The sequence below is a fragment of the Lathamus discolor genome, chromosome 2, assembly GCF_037157495.1.
Source record: "Lathamus discolor isolate bLatDis1 chromosome 2, bLatDis1.hap1, whole genome shotgun sequence".
In the NCBI taxonomy this organism is placed as follows: Eukaryota; Metazoa; Chordata; class Aves; order Psittaciformes; family Psittacidae; genus Lathamus; species Lathamus discolor.
In genome coordinates this window covers 59,440,375-59,458,323 of record NC_088885.1, presented here as the reverse complement: position 1 = coordinate 59,458,323, position 17,949 = coordinate 59,440,375, and the positions used below count along the sequence as shown (strand labels likewise).

The window sequence follows — 17,949 nt, the reverse complement described above, 5'->3', positions numbered from 1 at the left end:
TGATGATGAAGGGACAAATCTTAAGGTGAAAAATCAAAGCGAAGTGGAGAACCACAGGGCATTACTGCTGTGTCAAAAGCACGAGGATAAATTCTGGATGGGCAGAGAGGGTAGAGGAGAGGGATGGGGCAGCAGGAAAACAAGGGGCTGTAAGTTAAGTTGTCTGTTTGAGAGGCTGTCTCCGTATCAATAAATGATCAGGGTAATGGGATCTGCTTTTCTACAGTCCCTTGCTCGTGAGGAGGCACAGCGTCCTCCCCACAGACGTATCTTGCATGTGGTTTCAGGTTCTGCACCTACAGGAGTGGCTGGAGAGGGAAGCTGTTCCTCGTTGGTTCAGCTGTTGCCTGCATGGCTGGTTGTGCACAGGAGGAAGGAGGTGTTGGTTGCAAACCCCTGTTGCTTCTCTCTGCAAGGGCAGTTAATCATCCACCTCTGCGCTAAGCAGAATTATCAAACAAACGTGATTTCCCTCTTTTCCCTGCAGCTATCAGTGGCTCTCTGAGTACCACCATCTCTCAGCTATGCTCAGGCGAGTTCCTGTAAGCAAGGATGCTTCATATCTTAGCCTGGTTAATTTACAGTGTTAATTTATAGCGGTGTTGGCTGCTCTGGCTGCCTTTGCACCGAAGTGGCTGAGCTCATACACAGTCCTTCTGCGACTGATGCTCTGTCTGCATATGAGGATGGTAGCGTTATATGGTATTTCAGCTCTGCCCCAGCTCTTTGTTGATGCCTCAGGGGTTTCTGATAGGTATTCCCTTAAGAACGCAGCTGTATTTGTTCAGCCTAAGGTGTTAGCTTTAAATATAATTTCAGAGTATGCTCTGAGTGTATACACCTGGAGAGTGCAGGGCATGGAGGTGAAGCTTGCAGCTCTAAACCTTTTCTATTGCTAGCCAAAGCTATGGGCATTGCCAGATGATGTGGTGCATGAATGATCTCTGTTGAAGGGGAAATCCGGACCAAGCTGCTGTGACCATTAAGTGAGTCCTTTCTGTCTCCTACTGTCCTTGTGCACAGTCTCGAAGGGTGCAGACAATTTCAGTTGCCTCTCTCTGCTGGACTAGTTGGAAATTCAGCTTTCTTACACAGTGAGAAACCTCAGCATTTTGGATGAGGAAGCGTGGAAAGCAGAGGAGGGGTCTTCTCCAAAGCCTGTCTGTCTGGGTGCTGCTGGCTTTGCTCCCCGCTTGCTGTCTGCACCAGCATAAAAGCATCGAAGTATTTTGAACGAGCTGTAATTTGTATGTATATTTAGAAACCCATGACTGCTCCCTCCCGCAGTATCGCCAGTAGGCCACTGTTGTCTTAAAACTTTGCCTTTATTCAGCTCACGTGAGTTAAAGTGCTTGAAGGCAGCACAGGAAACCCTCGTGGTAAGCTGTGGGCAGGGAGTGTGTGCAGGGGGAAGGCAGTGCAGCATGGCTGGAAATGCAAGCAAAAAGCTCGGCAATCAGAAGAGGAGCTGTACTCCTCCTCTGTTGCATCCATTAAATACTGCTTTAGAACCCCATTTTTTGTAGATTTGATGATGAACTCTGCAGAGCTGCAGGTGTTCCCAATGCTGCTGGAGGTTTATGGTCTCCTCAGCATGTGTTGTCTGTGCCCAAGCGGCTGGGGATTTTTGTCACGCTGCTCACAAAACTGAAATCTTGCTTGCAGACCATTTGCAAACAGGGAACCAGCGTTAATTTCACTTGCTGGGATGCCTGACGGCAGACATCCATTAAAAAACTCTTCTGGTGTTGTACTCGCACACTGATCTACCTGGTGGGTCCTGACTAGTAGCAGGTGATGGCAGGGTATATAATTTAGAGGGCATTTGTGTTGGTGATGAGCAGCCTGAGTTACACTGTCTCTTTGAACTGTACAGCATAGAATCATGGAATGGTTTGGGCTGGCAGGAGACTTAAAGCTGATGCTGTTCCAACCCGCTGCCATGGGCAGGGACATCTTCCACTACGTCTGGTGGTCTTGTCTGAGCTCTCTCCAGCATTTGCACATCCTTCTTATGTTGGAGGCCACAGAGCTGGGAACAGGACTGCAGGTACTGCAATTCTCATTATCCTGCGTTCTCTGCTGCTGAAGTGTAGGATGGACCATATCATGTTCTTTCCAGCTCTGGACATCCCCAGGGAGACTCTGTCACCCATCCTCATGTTGCTGAAGGGCAGCACGCCTGCTCTGCACCATGTAAGGTACTACAAGGAGAGCTGTAGCAGAGAAAAAGTCCATGGTTGATGTCACTATGGGTCTTATTGCATGAAGTTGCGTTTGCTGGTGGTGTGCTCAGTTTTTCTAGGGGTATGGTCAAGACTTCAGAAAACGTTTGAATCGTAAAGGGAAATAAACTGGAATTTGGGATTTTAGGCAAGCTCTAGAAGAGTGGTAGGATTTCAGTATCAAATTACTTCAGCATATGGGGAAAAGAAGGATTTTGAGGCTTGCAGTGTAAAGAACATCCATGGCTGGATGTGAATATTTTTGCTAAATATCTCTTTAGGATTTCTGACCCTGCTTATCACCCTCCTGGGTAAAACTCTAGCAAGAATGAGGGGAATGCAGGCTGTACGTGCTTGCATTAAAAGTAGGAAGATATGAAAGGAATGAGAAGGGACTTTTGAGTGCAAGAAGGTACTTCCCACAGCTTTGAATAATGTGTGGACTGAAGGGTGTCTAAATATTACCCAGTGCTAAGCTCACACCAGAAAGTTATAGCAGGCTGTGTGTGCTCTTCCCCAGCCAAGCTCATGGTCTTCATTGAACAAAAATGTCTGTGCAAGTATCACAAGGTTAATACGGAGTTTAAAACTAAAATTGCAAACAGGGAGTTAAAACTGTACTGAATATTTGGTTTAGGAATGATGTTTATCTTTTATTCTCTTTTTGAAAAGACAGGACCGTTTTTATTGCCCTTTGATCAGGAGCTGAACCTGAACAACTCCAGTCACTGATGAGCCTGAAACAGAACTATTTCCTGGATCGCCTCCCTGTTTGCATGTAATCTAATTTTTAACCCAGGTCGCAGAATAGACTTTTAAAGTTCGTGTAGTCAAGATACATGTGGTAAGCAAGCTGTTCACTAGAGAAACCATTCTGGTCCTTTCAGAGGTTAGGAATAAGTTTAGCTGCAAATAAACTTGGTATCCTGAAGTTGGCGTTAGTTATCTGAAATCCCCAGTGAAGCTTTTGAAACAACAAGTAACTAATCAAAGTCATTTCAGATCTGAAAGTGATCTTGGTTGTGTTCTAGTCAAACCCAATTTTTCAAAGCAAGATGTGGAGGTATTTCAGGGTTGAAAAAAGACTTTGAACAGACTGACCTACAGGGCTTCATCTCTCTGAACTGGGTGCAAAGCACCAGTAACCTTTGCAGTGCGATGGAAGGATGTTTCTTGAAAACAGTTTCTGTGGTGTCTGAGCTGTTCCTGTTGAAAGGTAGATGAATACTGATGCCACAGCCCCCATGCATTTGTGATGACGTGAATCGTAGCCAGACACTACAAATGCTGTGTATTTATTACCTGTTAAATTGGGTAATACTTCTCCTGGAAGTGGTCGTGTTCAAGAAAATAAAGACTTCATCTGCTGCCTGCTAGAGCTGCCACATTTTGCTTCTTATTTGTGAGTTGCCCCAAGAAGCTGTGGCTGCCCCATCCCTGGCAGTGTTCAAGGCCAGGTTGGATGGGGCTTGAAGCAGCCTTGGTCTAGTGGAAGGTGTCCCTGCCTGTGGCAGGGGGTTGGAAATGGATGAGCTTTAAGGTCTCTTCCAACCCAGGCTGTTCTGTGATGCTATGATTCTGTGACTGGCAAGTCAGAAAAGCAACACTTTCCAGGGAAGTTGTTCATTCATTGCATTTGCTATAGCGATATACACTTCAAAATAAGGGCATATGTGTTTGCTGTGGAGTATACTTTGTTCAGCATCTGGATGAAAGTACTTGATCAGTGTGAAAACCAAATAACCCCCTTTCCAGCTCATTATTGTTAATGTTTGATATCTGTGCCTGTTTGGATAATGGATGTAATTGGTAACTTGACTAGTAAGGCATTAGTACCAGTGTCTGGGTGATGCAAAATGAGCCTTTTTACAATACTGTAGCACTGTGTTAAAGAGAAATTTGATTTGTGTTACCGCACAGTGTCTCTAAAGCTGAAATCAGACCTTTTGTTGTGCTGGTCGCTGTTTAATTACTGCTGCCTTGTTTTGCAACCTGTTAAAATGTCCAAAATGATTACTTAGGCGAAAAAAAGGGACCTGTGTGAAGCCTCCTGATAATGTGCTTTTGCAGGTGATGGGCTGCGTTGCCAGCCAGCCGGACATGGACTTGCTCACTTCCTCAACTTGTATTATCTCTTCTGTCCTCCCTTTAACCAATGCAATAATATCCATCCTTTCTTCTGGATCCAGAAATGCGGGGTTTAACTTCAGGTCCCTGCCACAATGACATAGTAAGGTGTCTTAGCTGCCAGCAGTCCTCTGTTTTGCTCAGTGCCCCGACCTCCTAATGTGAGGTGATAATTCAGACACGGGATGAGGTTTCTGAACCTTGTTATTGATTGCAACTTGCTGTTCGCTCTCTGAATTGATGCAGTTACCGGTAATGAGGGGGTCTCAGCACTGAGCGGCGTGATTGCCTCTGAGAGGAAAATGAAATTTGCCATGCTGCCGGTTCTTATCTTTGTTTATCGTGCTCTCTGTACAGGCAGAATACTAAAGGGAGAAAAAGGAAAACAGGCTTAATTTTAAAGGTGTCGTAACTGAAAAGTAATTTCAAAGCACAACTTGCTGTTTGCCTTGCGCCCTGCGGGAGGGTTTTGGGGCTGCTGTTCGCTTTCCATCATTTGTAGAGAGGACAGGGCCTAACAGATCAACTTCTTCTTTCAGAATAAGGACAGCGGTGAATGTGAGAACAAGCGTCCCAGAGAAGATGAAGAAGAGGAGACCGTCAAGCACAAGTAATTATTTATTTATTCCCTCTTGTCTCTCTTGTATGTGTCGTTCAGGCACTGCTGTCGTTGGCTAATTAGGATCTTTCCTTGGCTTCTAACACGTGATTTAGTTTTGTTCTTAAGTGTCAGCTTGATCTCATGATCATGGAAATGATCTGAAATGGGGGCATAAAGGGGAAGAGCCTGTGGCTGACCTACAGGGTTCTTGAGGGTAGCAAGAGAAGGTGCCCTTCACCATCAGAGGTGAATGTGCCAGCCATTGCTGTACCCCTGTCCCCTGCATGTGTGCTCATTTAAATGTGGAGGTTATTATTTTCCATGAACAGCAGCCCATAGGGTACACGTGGCTGCTTAACTGTTGCCCACCGCTGTTCTGTCTTGTCACCGGAAAACGTGAACACAAAACTAACCGAGGCGCAGTGTGGCTCCTGGCAGGGCCAGCTGACTGTGCACTTGGTTTCCTGCCAGTAAAAACGCTGTCAAGTCTCCTTTGGAGATGATGAGGGGTAAAGTTTGGTTTGAAGATGTGGGACATGACCTTTTCTCATCATTTTACTGCTAGAAACCTCCTCTGTGGGAGGTGTGCTGTGGAGATGATGCTGTGGATGAGCACATGTGAGAAAGCAGTACAAAACTCTTGCTGCTTCTGGGGAATAACTGCATAAAAAGGATAGTGGCCAACAGGCTGAGGGAGGAGGTTCTCCCCCTCTGCTCCGCTCTCATGAGATTCCCCTTGCAGGCCTGCTTCTAGCTGTAGGGCCACCAGCATAAGAAGGACGTGGAGGTGTTGCAGTGAGTCCAGAGGAGGCCACAAAAACGCTCCAGGGGCTGGAACGCTTCTCCTATGGAGACAGGCTGAGAGAGCTGGGCTTGTTCAGCCTGGAGAAGAGAAGGCTCTGGGGACACCTTGGAGCAGCTTCCAGTGCCTAAAGGGGCCAACAAGAAAGCTGGAGAGGGGCTTTTGACAAGGTTGGGTAGGGACAGGACAAGGGGGAATGGCTTTAAACTGACAGAGGGGAGACTGACATGAGACATTAGGAAGAAGTTCTTCCCTGTTGGGGTGGTGAGGCCCTGGCACAGGGTGCGCAGAGAAGCTGTGGTTGCCCCATCCCTGGCAGTGTTCAAGGCCAGGTTGGATGGGGCTTGGAGCAACCTGGTCTAGTGGAAGGTGTCCTTGCCCGTGGCAGGGGGTTGGAACTGGATGAACTTTGAGGTCCCTTCCCACCCTGACCATTCTAGGATTATATGGTATCTCCTGGCAGAAAATACATCCTTTCTTTATAACAGTCCACGTGGATTTGGTGCTGGGAGTGCTTCTTGAGAGCCATCACTGAGACCAAAATTGGTTCGTAGGTTTTGGTTTTGTGCCAGAAGAGGCATGAGGTCTGGGCTGAAGCTGAAACAGGAGGTAGAGATCATGGAAATGATGAATAATGAATAAACAGCTCTTGCTTTCCAGCCCTGCCACTTGATACACTGTGTGGTGAGGTGATGCAGCTTGTGGTGGCCCACTGGCAAGATGCGTCAGGCCTGGGCTGTCTTTACCACTGTATAAGCTGGCATCATTAGGCTAACAGCAATGCATTGCTGCTCTGAAACTGAAATTATGAATTGGTTCTCTGGATCTCTGAAAATAATCTGCTTTTCTACTGTGACTGACTTCCAGGCTGGGGATTGATACTTTTTATCTACTATTGGAGTGTATCAGAGCTGATGTGGTTTCTTGCTGAATCTTCAGGGTCACTGCTGTCAAGTTGGTAAATCACTTTTTCCACGAGCGCTTGTTTGTGAGCTCTCATCTTATGGCAGGTTCAGTAAAAAGCCTTCCCCTGCCTGAGGGTGATGCCCTTGAAACTTCACCAAGGTGGAATGTAAGGAGGAGAGGTGTTGAGTAGGAGCTCCCATCTCCAGCCAGCTCTGTACTAATGCACGAAACTCCCCACAGGTATGGGCCAAGGCTTCTCCCAAAGTATGTGGGAGTGGTGCCTTTGGGAGGCAGCTTTTGGGGTGAAATTCTGCTTTCCAGGTTGATTTTCCTGCAGGAGTCTCTATCTCTTTGTCCATCTATCCAACTACAGCATGTTCTGTTGGGATCCAAGTGTAACTTTGCAAGGCAAATTAGAGCAAGATCTGCTCTGCAGGAAATGTTTGAATCACAAATTTGGCTGAGATGATTCTTAGCTTTTGCTTTACTTGTTGCATGTCCTTTCTCTGTTGCCGGAATTGGATCTGTGTTAAGATCTTAGAAAGCTGGTGAGCTGATAATATTTTTATTTCCCAATAGTGTATATGAACTTTCTGAGCCCTTTGAAAAAGGGAACTGCTTTGCACTAATGCCCTGTTTGCTGGTGGCAGAAGGTGAGCAGGGATAATCTGCTGGCATTTACCCCGAATTTGGGAAAGGAGGGGTCCTGGTAAATGAAATCTGCCTTCCCTGCAAACCACTTGCACCTAAACAAGCACCTCAATAGCTGTGCTGCTTTCTCAAGCTGAAAACCACCACGAGCACCATGTGGGGAGGGGAAATGTGGTGGTTCAGTAAATAATCCCGTGGCCTGTGTGCAGGGTTTAGGTGCACTGCCTGCCCTGAGAAGCAAACAGCAGCCTGGGGCTTTTGCTGCAGGCCGGTTCCTCTTGCCTCCCTGCAGCTGCACCTTCTGCACCGGCCTGAGACCATCCTTTATTCCCTATACAAAGGACAGAACTGCTGGGTGCTGCCTTGACTAATACTTTCCTCTGCCTATGGGGCGACAGGCTTTTTGGCAGCAGCTTCCTGTTTTGTTTTGTTTTCTGATTGACTCAAATATCCCCATCCCCCTCACCCCCTTTTTCCTTTTCTTTTTTTTTTCTTCCTTGTTTTTATCTTTTGCTGCAAGCCACCACCACAGGAACAAGTGCTGACGAAGCCCCTTGCGAAAACCTCCCAGCAGTTTCAGCTCGGGCTATCTCTGATCTGAGCTCTCGGGGGAGTTTGTATCTTTGTAATTGTGAAGGGCTGGGGTTATTTATGTTTTTGTAACCAGTTTTGCTTTAGCCCCTTGACCAGGAAACACCTTCTGCTGCGGCGCAGCCTGCGATCTGCCTTTGTAAGGAACAGGGTGTGGGTGGACTTCGGCCCTTCCGCCCCATTCCCGCAGGGAAAAGCAGTCTGGGACATGGGAATCGGCAAGGCGAGCTCTGCGTAAAGCCAAGGCTGGCTGGAGGCTGGCATTGCTGCCCCACGGGGAGCAAAGAGGCGTTGGGCTGTAGTTCTGCAAGCAGAGCTCGTCAGGGATGTTAGAAGCTTCAATAAAAATCCAAGGTAGGGCTTGGAGAGGAAGGCCGGAGGTTGGGGGGAGGTAACAATCTTCAACTCTTCAACTTAACTAGAAATGAAGCTTCAGTGAGCTGCTGCTAACCAGCTGCCGGTGTTTCGACACTTAGTCATCCTGTAAAATGACAGCTCTGTGCTGTGCTGCTTGCAGAGATGAATTTCTGGGAGGAGCTGGGGGAGGCCGGGTTGGGAAACGAGATCTCTCCCCTCTCGTGGGAAGAATGTCACGGGGCAGGTCAAACCCACTTTATTTTCTCTGCACAAAAGAAACTACAGTGGCGAGTCTCCTCAGTGTTTGCTTTAGCTTGGCAGGATGGCCAAGGCAGTGGCAGGGATAACTGCTGTGTGGACGTGGTTCCTCACATCCTGGAGCGTGGAGAGCTTAATGAAGAGTTTAACAATAATAAATAGAATGAAATCAAATACGGGAGACATCAGTGTTGGCAGGTAGGCTGGGTTTGGTACATGTGGCATATCTGATCAACATCTGCATGGACAGCTGAACCTATTACTGCTAGTGGTGTGTCCTGATGGACACGGCAGTGTGTCAGGCTCCATCCCCACTCTGCATCTCCAGGGACCATCTGGACCATGTTCCCTTTGCTGAGGAAGTGCTTGGCCCATAGAGGAGGAGGTGGGCATGGGCAAGGCTGTGTAGCATTGTATCTTTTGCTCAGTGCTGGAGAAGGGAGGACAGGAGTTTAGACGGCTGAATTCACTTGGCTGGAGAGACACGGGAGCTGGCAGGATCTTAGCTCCATCCTGAAGGTGCTTGTCCACATTTTGATGCAGCGCAGAGCCCTCTTCCAGAGCAGTTAAGGATGTAAGGATGCTGTGGACCTTCACTCTCATTACAGCTGTATCTGTAACTGGGGGAGATATCCAGAACATGATTTGCTTTTGCAGGGGAAGCCCCATGGAGCTTCAGCTGGTCCAAAGCCTGGCTGCACTCTCCTAACCAAGGCTGTTGCTGTGTTCGATGGGTGCCTGCTGATTCTGGCTTTGCCTTGGACAGGTTGGGTGTCCCTCTGCCTGTTCCCCAACAGCAGGGTGCAAGTGTGAGCACCCAAAGGGTGAAACCTTGGTCCTTCCCATCCAACAACTGGCTCTCAGTTCCCAGCATCTTTCCAGCAGTCCACTCTTCTTCAGTAGTAGAAACCCTGTAAGAGCATCAGCAAAGTATGCTCTTGTGCCAGCATGTGAAGGAGCATAGCTGGGTGCTGCAGGCAGTTTGCATATAGAATCATAGAATTGTTTAGGTTGGAAAAGATCTTCAAGATCATTGAGTCCAACCATTAACCAGACACTGCAAACCAGACACCACTAAACCATGTTCCCAAGTGCCACATCTACACGTCTTTTAGATTCCTCTGAGGATGGTGATTCCACCACCTCTCTGGGCAGCCTGTTCCAATGCTTGACAAGCCTTTCAGTGAAGGAATTTTCCTTATATCCAATCTAAACCTCCCCTGGCACAACTTGAGGCCATTTCCTCTCATCCTACAGCCAGATCCTGGTGCTGTGTCGCCAGCCTGGGTCCTGTGCTGCAGATCAAGTATGGGTTTTGTCCTGATTGTATTTACTGGTTGTAAAGCAGGCACAAGTTGTTTGTGTCTGCTTTGAATGTGCTCAGCTGCCTGGAAAAGCAGCATAGGAGGCCTGACAGCCTTGTGGCACCTGCCTGCGCCTGAAGAGCTTCCCTTGCAGCAGCACTCAGGGATATTTCTCTCCCCATCCTTGCTCCCCCAAGAAGCGCGTCCTGAGAAACCAGCTGCCTCGGCAAGTTTCTGGGGCTCATGGTGTTAATACAGGCCTTTGTTTCTTTGGCATTCCTCGAGTGCCTTTTGGCAGCTTGGGGAGGAGGATGTGCTCTGACATGCTCAGCTATTTGAGCAGGAGCAGCCCTCTCCCAGTGAGAAGAGATTGCTCCTGGGAGGGTGCGTCCTGATGGGTCTCTGCCTCTGCTTGTTGCTTGCTCCTTTTCTGCCTTGGGTGAGGAATCCAGGAAGGAAAGCAGTAACTTTGTCCTCTTGATCAAACAACAGTTCTGGACCTTGGTGTTAGAGAGGACCCCATTTTACTGCAAGAGTGGGTGTGAGTTGAGCCTTGACTAATGTGGTAACATGGTGTGTGTTTGGACGTGAAAGCAATTAGTTGGTTTCCAAGTAGTAGCAGATGCAGCTGTCTTGGTGTCTGTCTTGGCTGCTGAAAAGTCACTCTACACAACAAGGCACCCTGGAGATGGACGGACCTTGCTCTCAAGCCAGCCTGCCTGTATGGGAGCCTCCAGGAAGCTTGTGGCAGGAGGTGGTGCAGCCAGATGTCAAAGCTGCCTGCAAGGGGACCAGCTGGTAGGAAAGCAAAGTGTAAGAAAAAAAAAAGGAGGTTGTGAAATACCTTAAGGGGACTGACAAAAAGTCTGGAGAGGGACTTTCTGCAGGGGCAGGTAGGGACAGGACAATGGGGAATGGCTTTAAACTGACAGAGGGGAGATTGAGATGGGATCTGAGGCAGACGTTCTTCCCTGTGAGGGTGGTGAGGCCCTGGCACAGGGTGCCCAAAGAAGCTGTGGCTGCCCCATCCCTGGCAGTGTTCAAGACCAGGTTGGACACAGCGGCTTGGAGCAACCTGGTCTGGTGGAAGGTGTCCCTGGCCGTGGCAGGGGGTTGGAACTGGATGGGCTTTAAGGTCCCTTCCAACCCAACCCATTCTGTGATTCTATTAAATTAAGTTTGTGCCAGGAGTGATGGGTGTTGTATAGCAAGTCTTGCAGTGGCCTTGAAGGGTGATGGTGCTGTAGAGTTCCATCGGTACCCATTGGTGATCATGCAGCACCCACTATATACTAGGTGACTTTGCAGAGAATTGCAGCAGGTCAGGGAGGGTGTGACTGAAGGGAGCAAAGAGAATAAGCCAAGAATCCAAGCCTGGAATCTCTGTCCAAATGCTCTTAATCTCATTCTTTCCATGGAATCTAAAGATGGTACGAGAGAGTTTATGTTTGTCACTCAGTTGAACTCGCCATACAGTGAATTTTCCCAGAAAAAAAATATTAGGGGACCTGTAGAAGAAGCTTGAAAGTGATGTCTGCTATTTGGTTTGCAATTGGAAGCAGAAGAGGGAAGAGGCATTTTGAGGAGAAGTGTGCTGCTGCTGAAGAGCATCTGAGTGCTGCCCCAAGGGACATCTTCGCTTCATGGTCTTCAGGTATCTCAGCATCCCTGCTCCTTTCAGGTTCTTCAGTAGCTTGGCCAGAGTCTAATGTGGGCTCCCTCCGGCTTGAGTCCCAAACCTCCTGGGCTGCTGCAGGAGTCTCCTGCTTTGCTGTTCTTGGTTGTCGGGCTGCCTTGTCCCTGCTCCTTCAAACCTTCTTGCGCTCACGGAGCACGTGGTGGAGCAGAGAAGGGTCCACCAAACCACTACTCCTTCAGGGATTTGGGCACTTTGCCGTATCTTCTGTAGCAGTAACTCCTTTACATGTTTGAGTGTGGCTTCCCAGGACCCCCAGGAGTCAGTGAATTCTGGAGATGCAGAGAAATAAAATGAAATTCTTGTGCTGGTTCCTCTTTAAAGAACAATGTGGAAATGGTTGCTCAGGACGTTTGGTTCCAAGCAAGTTGGAATAGTGGTCACAAAAATGGAAGGCTCTGAATATGGGGGCTCTGGAGCAGCTTGAGAAGATCAAAGGGCAGGAAATTCTCCTACCAGATGGTATTTCTCCAGGATTTTGAAAGAGAAGTTGCCTGAAGTTGCTAAGACAGGTTTGCGAGCACCCAGTTTAGTCTTCCCTAAACTGCTTCCAAAGAATGGAAGGGCACTTCAGAAATAGCACTCTATGAGCCTGGGTGTTTGAAACCACTTAATTTTGGTGATGCAGCAGGGGAAGTGTCTTTTTCCCCTAGCTTCATCAGGTGCCTAGAGCTGACACTGACGAGCACAAAAGACATTTAAGCAGCGTGATGGGAAGGGCTTGAGCCGTGGAGGGCACTCACCTCTGATCCTGGGCAGAGTAAGCAGGGTCTACAGATGCTGTTGGACTCTTGCCTTCTGCTAGTACCTGTCCTGCTGAGGTCCACTTGCATCTTTTACCTCCAGAAGCACTACGTAAACTGTACTGAGATGTCCTAGCCAGCTTTCCTCGGCCTCTAGCCTTACCCTCAGAGAGGTAAGACCAGGAAGGTGCCCTTCAAGCAGTCTAGTCAGTGCAGCTCCTAGTGATTGTTTTCTGATAATAACTGTGGAAGTGAGGATGCTATGACACCTAAGAAATTGCTGTTACAGGGTTTCTTGGCAAACGCATTCCCCGTGCTCCTGATGCAAGGACATCAGTATGGGGGCTCTTCACCGGAAGTCTTAAAAAGATCCATTCATCAATTGGGGAAACTGTTTGTTCCATAAAGCCCTTGGGGCTGGAGGAGTAAAGCAAAAAACAACCTGTCAGGAAGCTTTTAAGTGTCCTGTGTTTTGCATTGAGATAGCTGTTTGCATTCTGTGCATACCCTGCATGCCATGCTGTTTCCAACCTGCCTGCTTCAAAGAAAACTTAAGGTCTCCTCTTCTTCCTCAGCAAGGAGCTCCAGGCCTGAGTGGAAATTGGATTTGAGGAATTCCTGACACAAAACAGGGAGCATGCCACTCGTGACAGGTCTTTAGGAGATGCTGGAAGGCTGTGTCCATAGCGTCCCTCTGTAATTGCTGCAGCTGCCCAAATCCTCATGTGGTCCTAGGAGCTTCTAGCACAGACCTGCCCTCACCACCAGTTGTAATGGTATAACCATCTCCATTGCTAACTGTCCTGCCTTGTTTGGGCTGCAGTGGTCTGGAAAACACTCCACAAGGTGCTCAAGGAATAGGAGATCATCTGGGTTGGGCACATCCTCCATCACTTACAAGGAGATGGTGTTAAAATCTGGTAGTTGACCATGCATGAACTCGATTTCAACCTAGAGCCAAATGGATCAAACCCAGCTCTTCTCTGGGTGCTCAGCCCTTCCCTCTGAGCATGTTAGTGCTGGTGCTTCACCGTGATGTACCCTCCATCCCCAGGAGCTGTGCTCCCTAACCTGGCTCCTATGTTCCCGTTCTGCCGCAGAGCCTGATGTTAATTCTGGTGTTATTTTTGTTTTCATGGGAACTCGGGTAATTCATCAGTTGTGAAGTGCACCAGCTGTCTTCTTGGAATGCAGCACTAGAGGAACCGCTGGTACCTGAACTTTATTTAACCCACCTCTGCAGAAGATCAGCAACTTCTAAATATAAATATATATATGTATAGTTAACCCTTGCCTGCTTTCAAGTTACTCGGGATAGCACCTCCCTGCTCCTCATCTCTGTTTTTACAGCCTCCTGTGCACAGAAGGGGGAGATGATGTGAGCGTGACCTTGCTGTTAAGTCCCTGAGCCCCCCAAGGAGGCTGCTGTGGGATCACTGGGCACCGAGAATTACCAGAGGCAGGTGCAAGAGCTGCTCTCGCCTCACCCAGTTAATTAAAGGGATCGGTTTTTGTTTGTTTTCTCCCAGTGCTCGCAGTTTAAACCCAGCACATGGGTTGAATAAGGAGCTGAAAGCACTGGTGCCAGGCACGGAGGGGGCTGTGTGCAGCTTTGCAGCCCTTCTCCTCTTCACCACCGCTCGTCTGCTGCTTCCCCTTCTGCCGGGCCAGTGCCACTGCTTGTCCCCATCTGTGGTACAGCCTGCCAAGTTGTGCATTGTGGTTTTATTTTCTTTAATCTTGTGGATGAACCTCCAGCAAGCATGAGCAGTGCTGGACTGCAAGGCTTTTGTTTGCAAGCCGAGGTGGGGCTTTCTGAGTGGGAAGAGTGTCAGGGAGCAGCTTTAAACTCCCAGTTCCTCTTCCTTGTGTGATCCTCAAGTGATGCCAAAGCCCTGCAATAATGTAATGAAGGGCTGGTCTCCCTTCTTGTACCAGGAACCAGGCCTCCAGCATGTGTGTCCCTTGAAATGTGGGACTGGGAGCTTCTGCTGCAAACAGAAGACCTCTTAGCTCTGCTGGCTTGGCTGTGGCCAAGCAGCCGCAGCTCCCACTGCATGTGTAGAATCACAGAATGGTTTGGGTTGGAAGGGACCTTAAAGGTGGCCTAGTTCCAACCCCCTGACATGAACAGGGACACCTAATGATTTTAAAAGATTGCTTGTCAAGATGTAATGGCAGGGTTTTGCTGGACCAAAGGGAACAGCTTGTTTGGCTCAAAACTCTCTTGTTTTGGGTTGTCTGACCCTAGGGAGTCTCGGATTGGTTCCCTTTTAGCTGCAAATCGTTCTAAATGTAGTAAGCTAAGGAGATCAGGATGTCTGGGAGATGCTGAAGTTTGTGTTCTGCAGGGTCTGCCTCTTTGCCGTATAAATCCCCTCCAGCACGTGTGAGCCAGCCTTTGGTCAGATGTGAGACATCACAGCCTGGTGTCCCATTGCTTCCTGAATGAAGCAACTGCTCCTCTTCCTCCTGCAGCTTCCCAGGTTAGAAACAGAATCCTGCTAATTGGAGATTGTCTCTGAAATCACAGAATAACGGTGATTCCTGTGTGCCTGGAGTTGGCATCTCCTTCTGCAAGAAAGTAATTGCTTGATCCTCCAAGATCAACCTTCCTCAAAAGAGCTGCCTTTCTGGCTGGGGATTGATGCTGATCAGTACAGGGTAATTTGATAATTCCCTCCTTCCAGGGCATGTGTGTGTAAAAATACATGTGAAACTCTGCACAGCAGCTTGTCTTCATGAGGTAGTGGTGCTCTTGGCCTGGGGAAGGTATTGTAGCTACATGCTGATCTCTCCTGTGTTTCTTTTGAGCATCCTGTCTCCCACTGCTGGGGAAAGGTGTTCCTGTTTCATAGTGTTGCATTGATGCAAAGGCTCAGGGGACCTGGGCTTGATGACATGAGAAGTGTCTGCAAGTCTTCTAATCTGCCTGGGCTCTGTTTTTCAGTCTGCTGGTTGCATTTATCTTGCTGAGCTCCAGCCGTGTCCTTCCACCACAACTGTGGCACCAGCCATGGTGTGGGTTGGACTCTTTGCAAATAGATTCAGCTGCTGGAGAGGGGATGGCATGGCATGGCATGGGAAGGGTAGGACCTTCCTGTTGTGCTCCAGGAACCACCAAAGTTGTTTGATTTTTGTGGTTCCCACACATGCATGGCCATCTGGCTGCTGACTTTCCTCTTCTCATCTTTCTTGGACTGTAACTTCTTCACCTTTAGTCATTCTTTGCTTTGACTATAAGCCCTTGGGTTGGGTTGTATCTTATGTGCTTCTCCATCAGTAAACTCTAGCAGGGAGATGGCCCCAGGTATTACCTGTCTGCTGGGAGAAAAATGGTAATATTAAACAGTTGATTTTCCTGCCTGATCAAAGCACCTTCTGCTGTGTTTGCATTGGAGCTTTCTGCATCCTTCTCTGCAGCGACACAACTGCCCTCACCGCTGCTGAAGGCTTTGCTGATATCTGGGGCAGAAGCATTTCTGGGCAGCAAGTGCCTCAGTTTCTGTTTAAACTGATTGAGCTCATTGACAATGTTAAATGAATTTAATCTACTTAATTTGCCCTGTTGGCTTAGTGTACTGTTATTAAGATCCATTGACCTGCAGGGCGTGTTGTAGGCATGTGTAAGCAGCTGGAGGTGGGATGGGGTTCTGTGAGCTGGATCCTCAGGGCTCTAGTTGTGGAAATACCTCTGCTTGAAGCTTGTAGGTTTTGACCTCAGGAAGGAATTGACTTGGGAGCCCCCATGACTGTCTAATGGTTGTCCATTTGAGGCCTAAATTATTTGGGAGAAGTATAGAAAGAACTTGAATAGGGGGAGAATTAACATCTGAGTGTCAGGGAGGCGTGTGCCCTGTGGAGAGGACTGACTGCTGACATTGAGCTCTTGTGGAGGGAGGTGTAAGGATGGGTGAACGTAGAATCATAAAATCCTAGAGTGGACCCTTAAAGCTCATCCAGTCCTAACCCCCTGCCACAGGCAGGGGCACCTTCCACTAGACCAGGCTGCTCCAAGCCCCATCCAGCCTGGCCTTGAGCACTGCCAGGGATGGGGCAGCCACAGCTTCTCTGGGCAGACTTCTGTGAGGTTCGGGTATCATCATCCCTGTGTGTGTCAGCTCCATCACCCATTTGCTCAGGAACCTGAATTTGCTCCCCTTACTTGCACCGTGTGTTTGTAGTACTGCAGAAGCCTCTGGTGACTGAGTAAGCGCCTTGTACCCCAAATACTCTTTTCTCCCTGTCCTTCCTATGTACCTTCCTGGGATAGTTTTTTCCCTTGGTTGTGGATCTCTGGTGTTCCCATACTGAGTCTGTCACTGGATTGAGATCTAGAAGGGAGCTGGGCTGAAGTTCAGAGCTTTGCAAAACCACTTGTGTCCAAGCCTCTGCTTGGCTTGCCAAGACATCACCTTTATCCTGCTGAGCTCTGTCATGACCCTGTCTTTTCTGACAAGCATGGGTTGCTGCCAACTCCTGGCCACTGCCTGCAGCTGCTATTGCAGATATGCCCCTCACTATTGAGAGCCCATGGTCTCGCGTGGCAAGTATGTGTCTCACTGCTCTGTGCTCTTCCTTTTCCTTCCCAGGGAGCTCAAACTGCGAAACTACGATCCTGAAGATGAGGAGCTTAAGAAGAGGAAGATGCCCCCGGCCAAGCCGGCCTCAGGTGGGTGCTAGGGTGTGCATGGGAGGTGACACAAGGAAGGACAACAGCAGAAGCGTTGCCAGAGGTGGTGCTGGTGCCTGTGGTGAGGCTCCCTGTGCTTTACTCTCTTTTGAGTCTTTCAGGCAAGGCAGATCATAGAATCACAGACTGGTTTGGGTTGGAAGGGACCTTAAAGACCATCGAGTTCCAGCCCCCTACCATGGGCAGGGACATCTTCCACTAGACCAGGTTGCTCCAAGCCCCTGTGTCCAACCTGGCCTTGAACACTGCCAGGGATGGGGCAGCCACAGCTTCTCTGGGCAGCCTGTGCCAGGGCCTCACCACCCTCACAGGGAAGAACTTCTGCCTCAGATCCCATCTCAGTCTCCCCTCTGTCAGTTTAAAGCCATTCCCCCTTGTCCTGTCCCTACCTGCCCTTGTCAAATGCCCCTCTGCAGCACTCTTATCAGCCCCTTTAGGCACTGGAAGCTGCTCTAAGGTCCCCCTGGAGCCTTCTCTTCTCCAGGCTGAACAAGCCCAGCTCTCTCAGCCTGTCTCCATAGCAGAGGTGCTCCAGCCCTTCAAGCATCTCTGTGACCACCTCTGGACTCACTCCAACAGCTCCATGTCCTTATATTGGAGTCCCAGATCTGGACGCAGGATTGCAGGGGGGCTCTCATGAGAGCAGAGGGGGAGAATCCCCTGCCCCACGCAGAGCCCGTTGCAGGGATTCACTGACTGCTATGATGGGGCTCTCTATAACAGCACATCCCATCTGCATCCCATTCACCAGTCTCCCACACCAGCCATGTTCCCAGGGAGAATGAGGCAACACTTGTCATTGTGAGGACAAAATAAACCAGCACGGAACTTTGCATCCAGCCAGCATGCTGCAGAGTGGATGGGTTGTACCTTTCCTTTCCAAAAGCCAGGTGGCTTGGAAACCTCTGTATTCCTGATCACTTCAGCCAAAGGTGCAAAAGTCACTGGATGTATTCTGTTGGTAGCTTGTTGGTGTGAGGTGTTTAGGTTGTAGG

The 17,949-nt window shown here is 48.9% G+C and overlaps 1 protein-coding gene across 1 annotated transcript in view; it reads left to right on the top strand.

Annotated features, from left to right (window-relative positions):
- The window catches only part of LOC136008154 (coiled-coil domain-containing protein 12-like), a 45,923-nt gene that overhangs the window by 25,135 nt on the left and 2,839 nt on the right, over positions 1–17,949 (top strand). The window contains exons 2-3 of the mRNA XM_065666982.1: positions 4,892–4,962; positions 16,854–16,933. Of these exons, the coding sequence (XP_065523054.1) occupies positions 4,892–4,962; positions 16,854–16,933 (151 nt within the window). The remainder of the gene's footprint in view (positions 1–4,891; positions 4,963–16,853; positions 16,934–17,949) is intronic.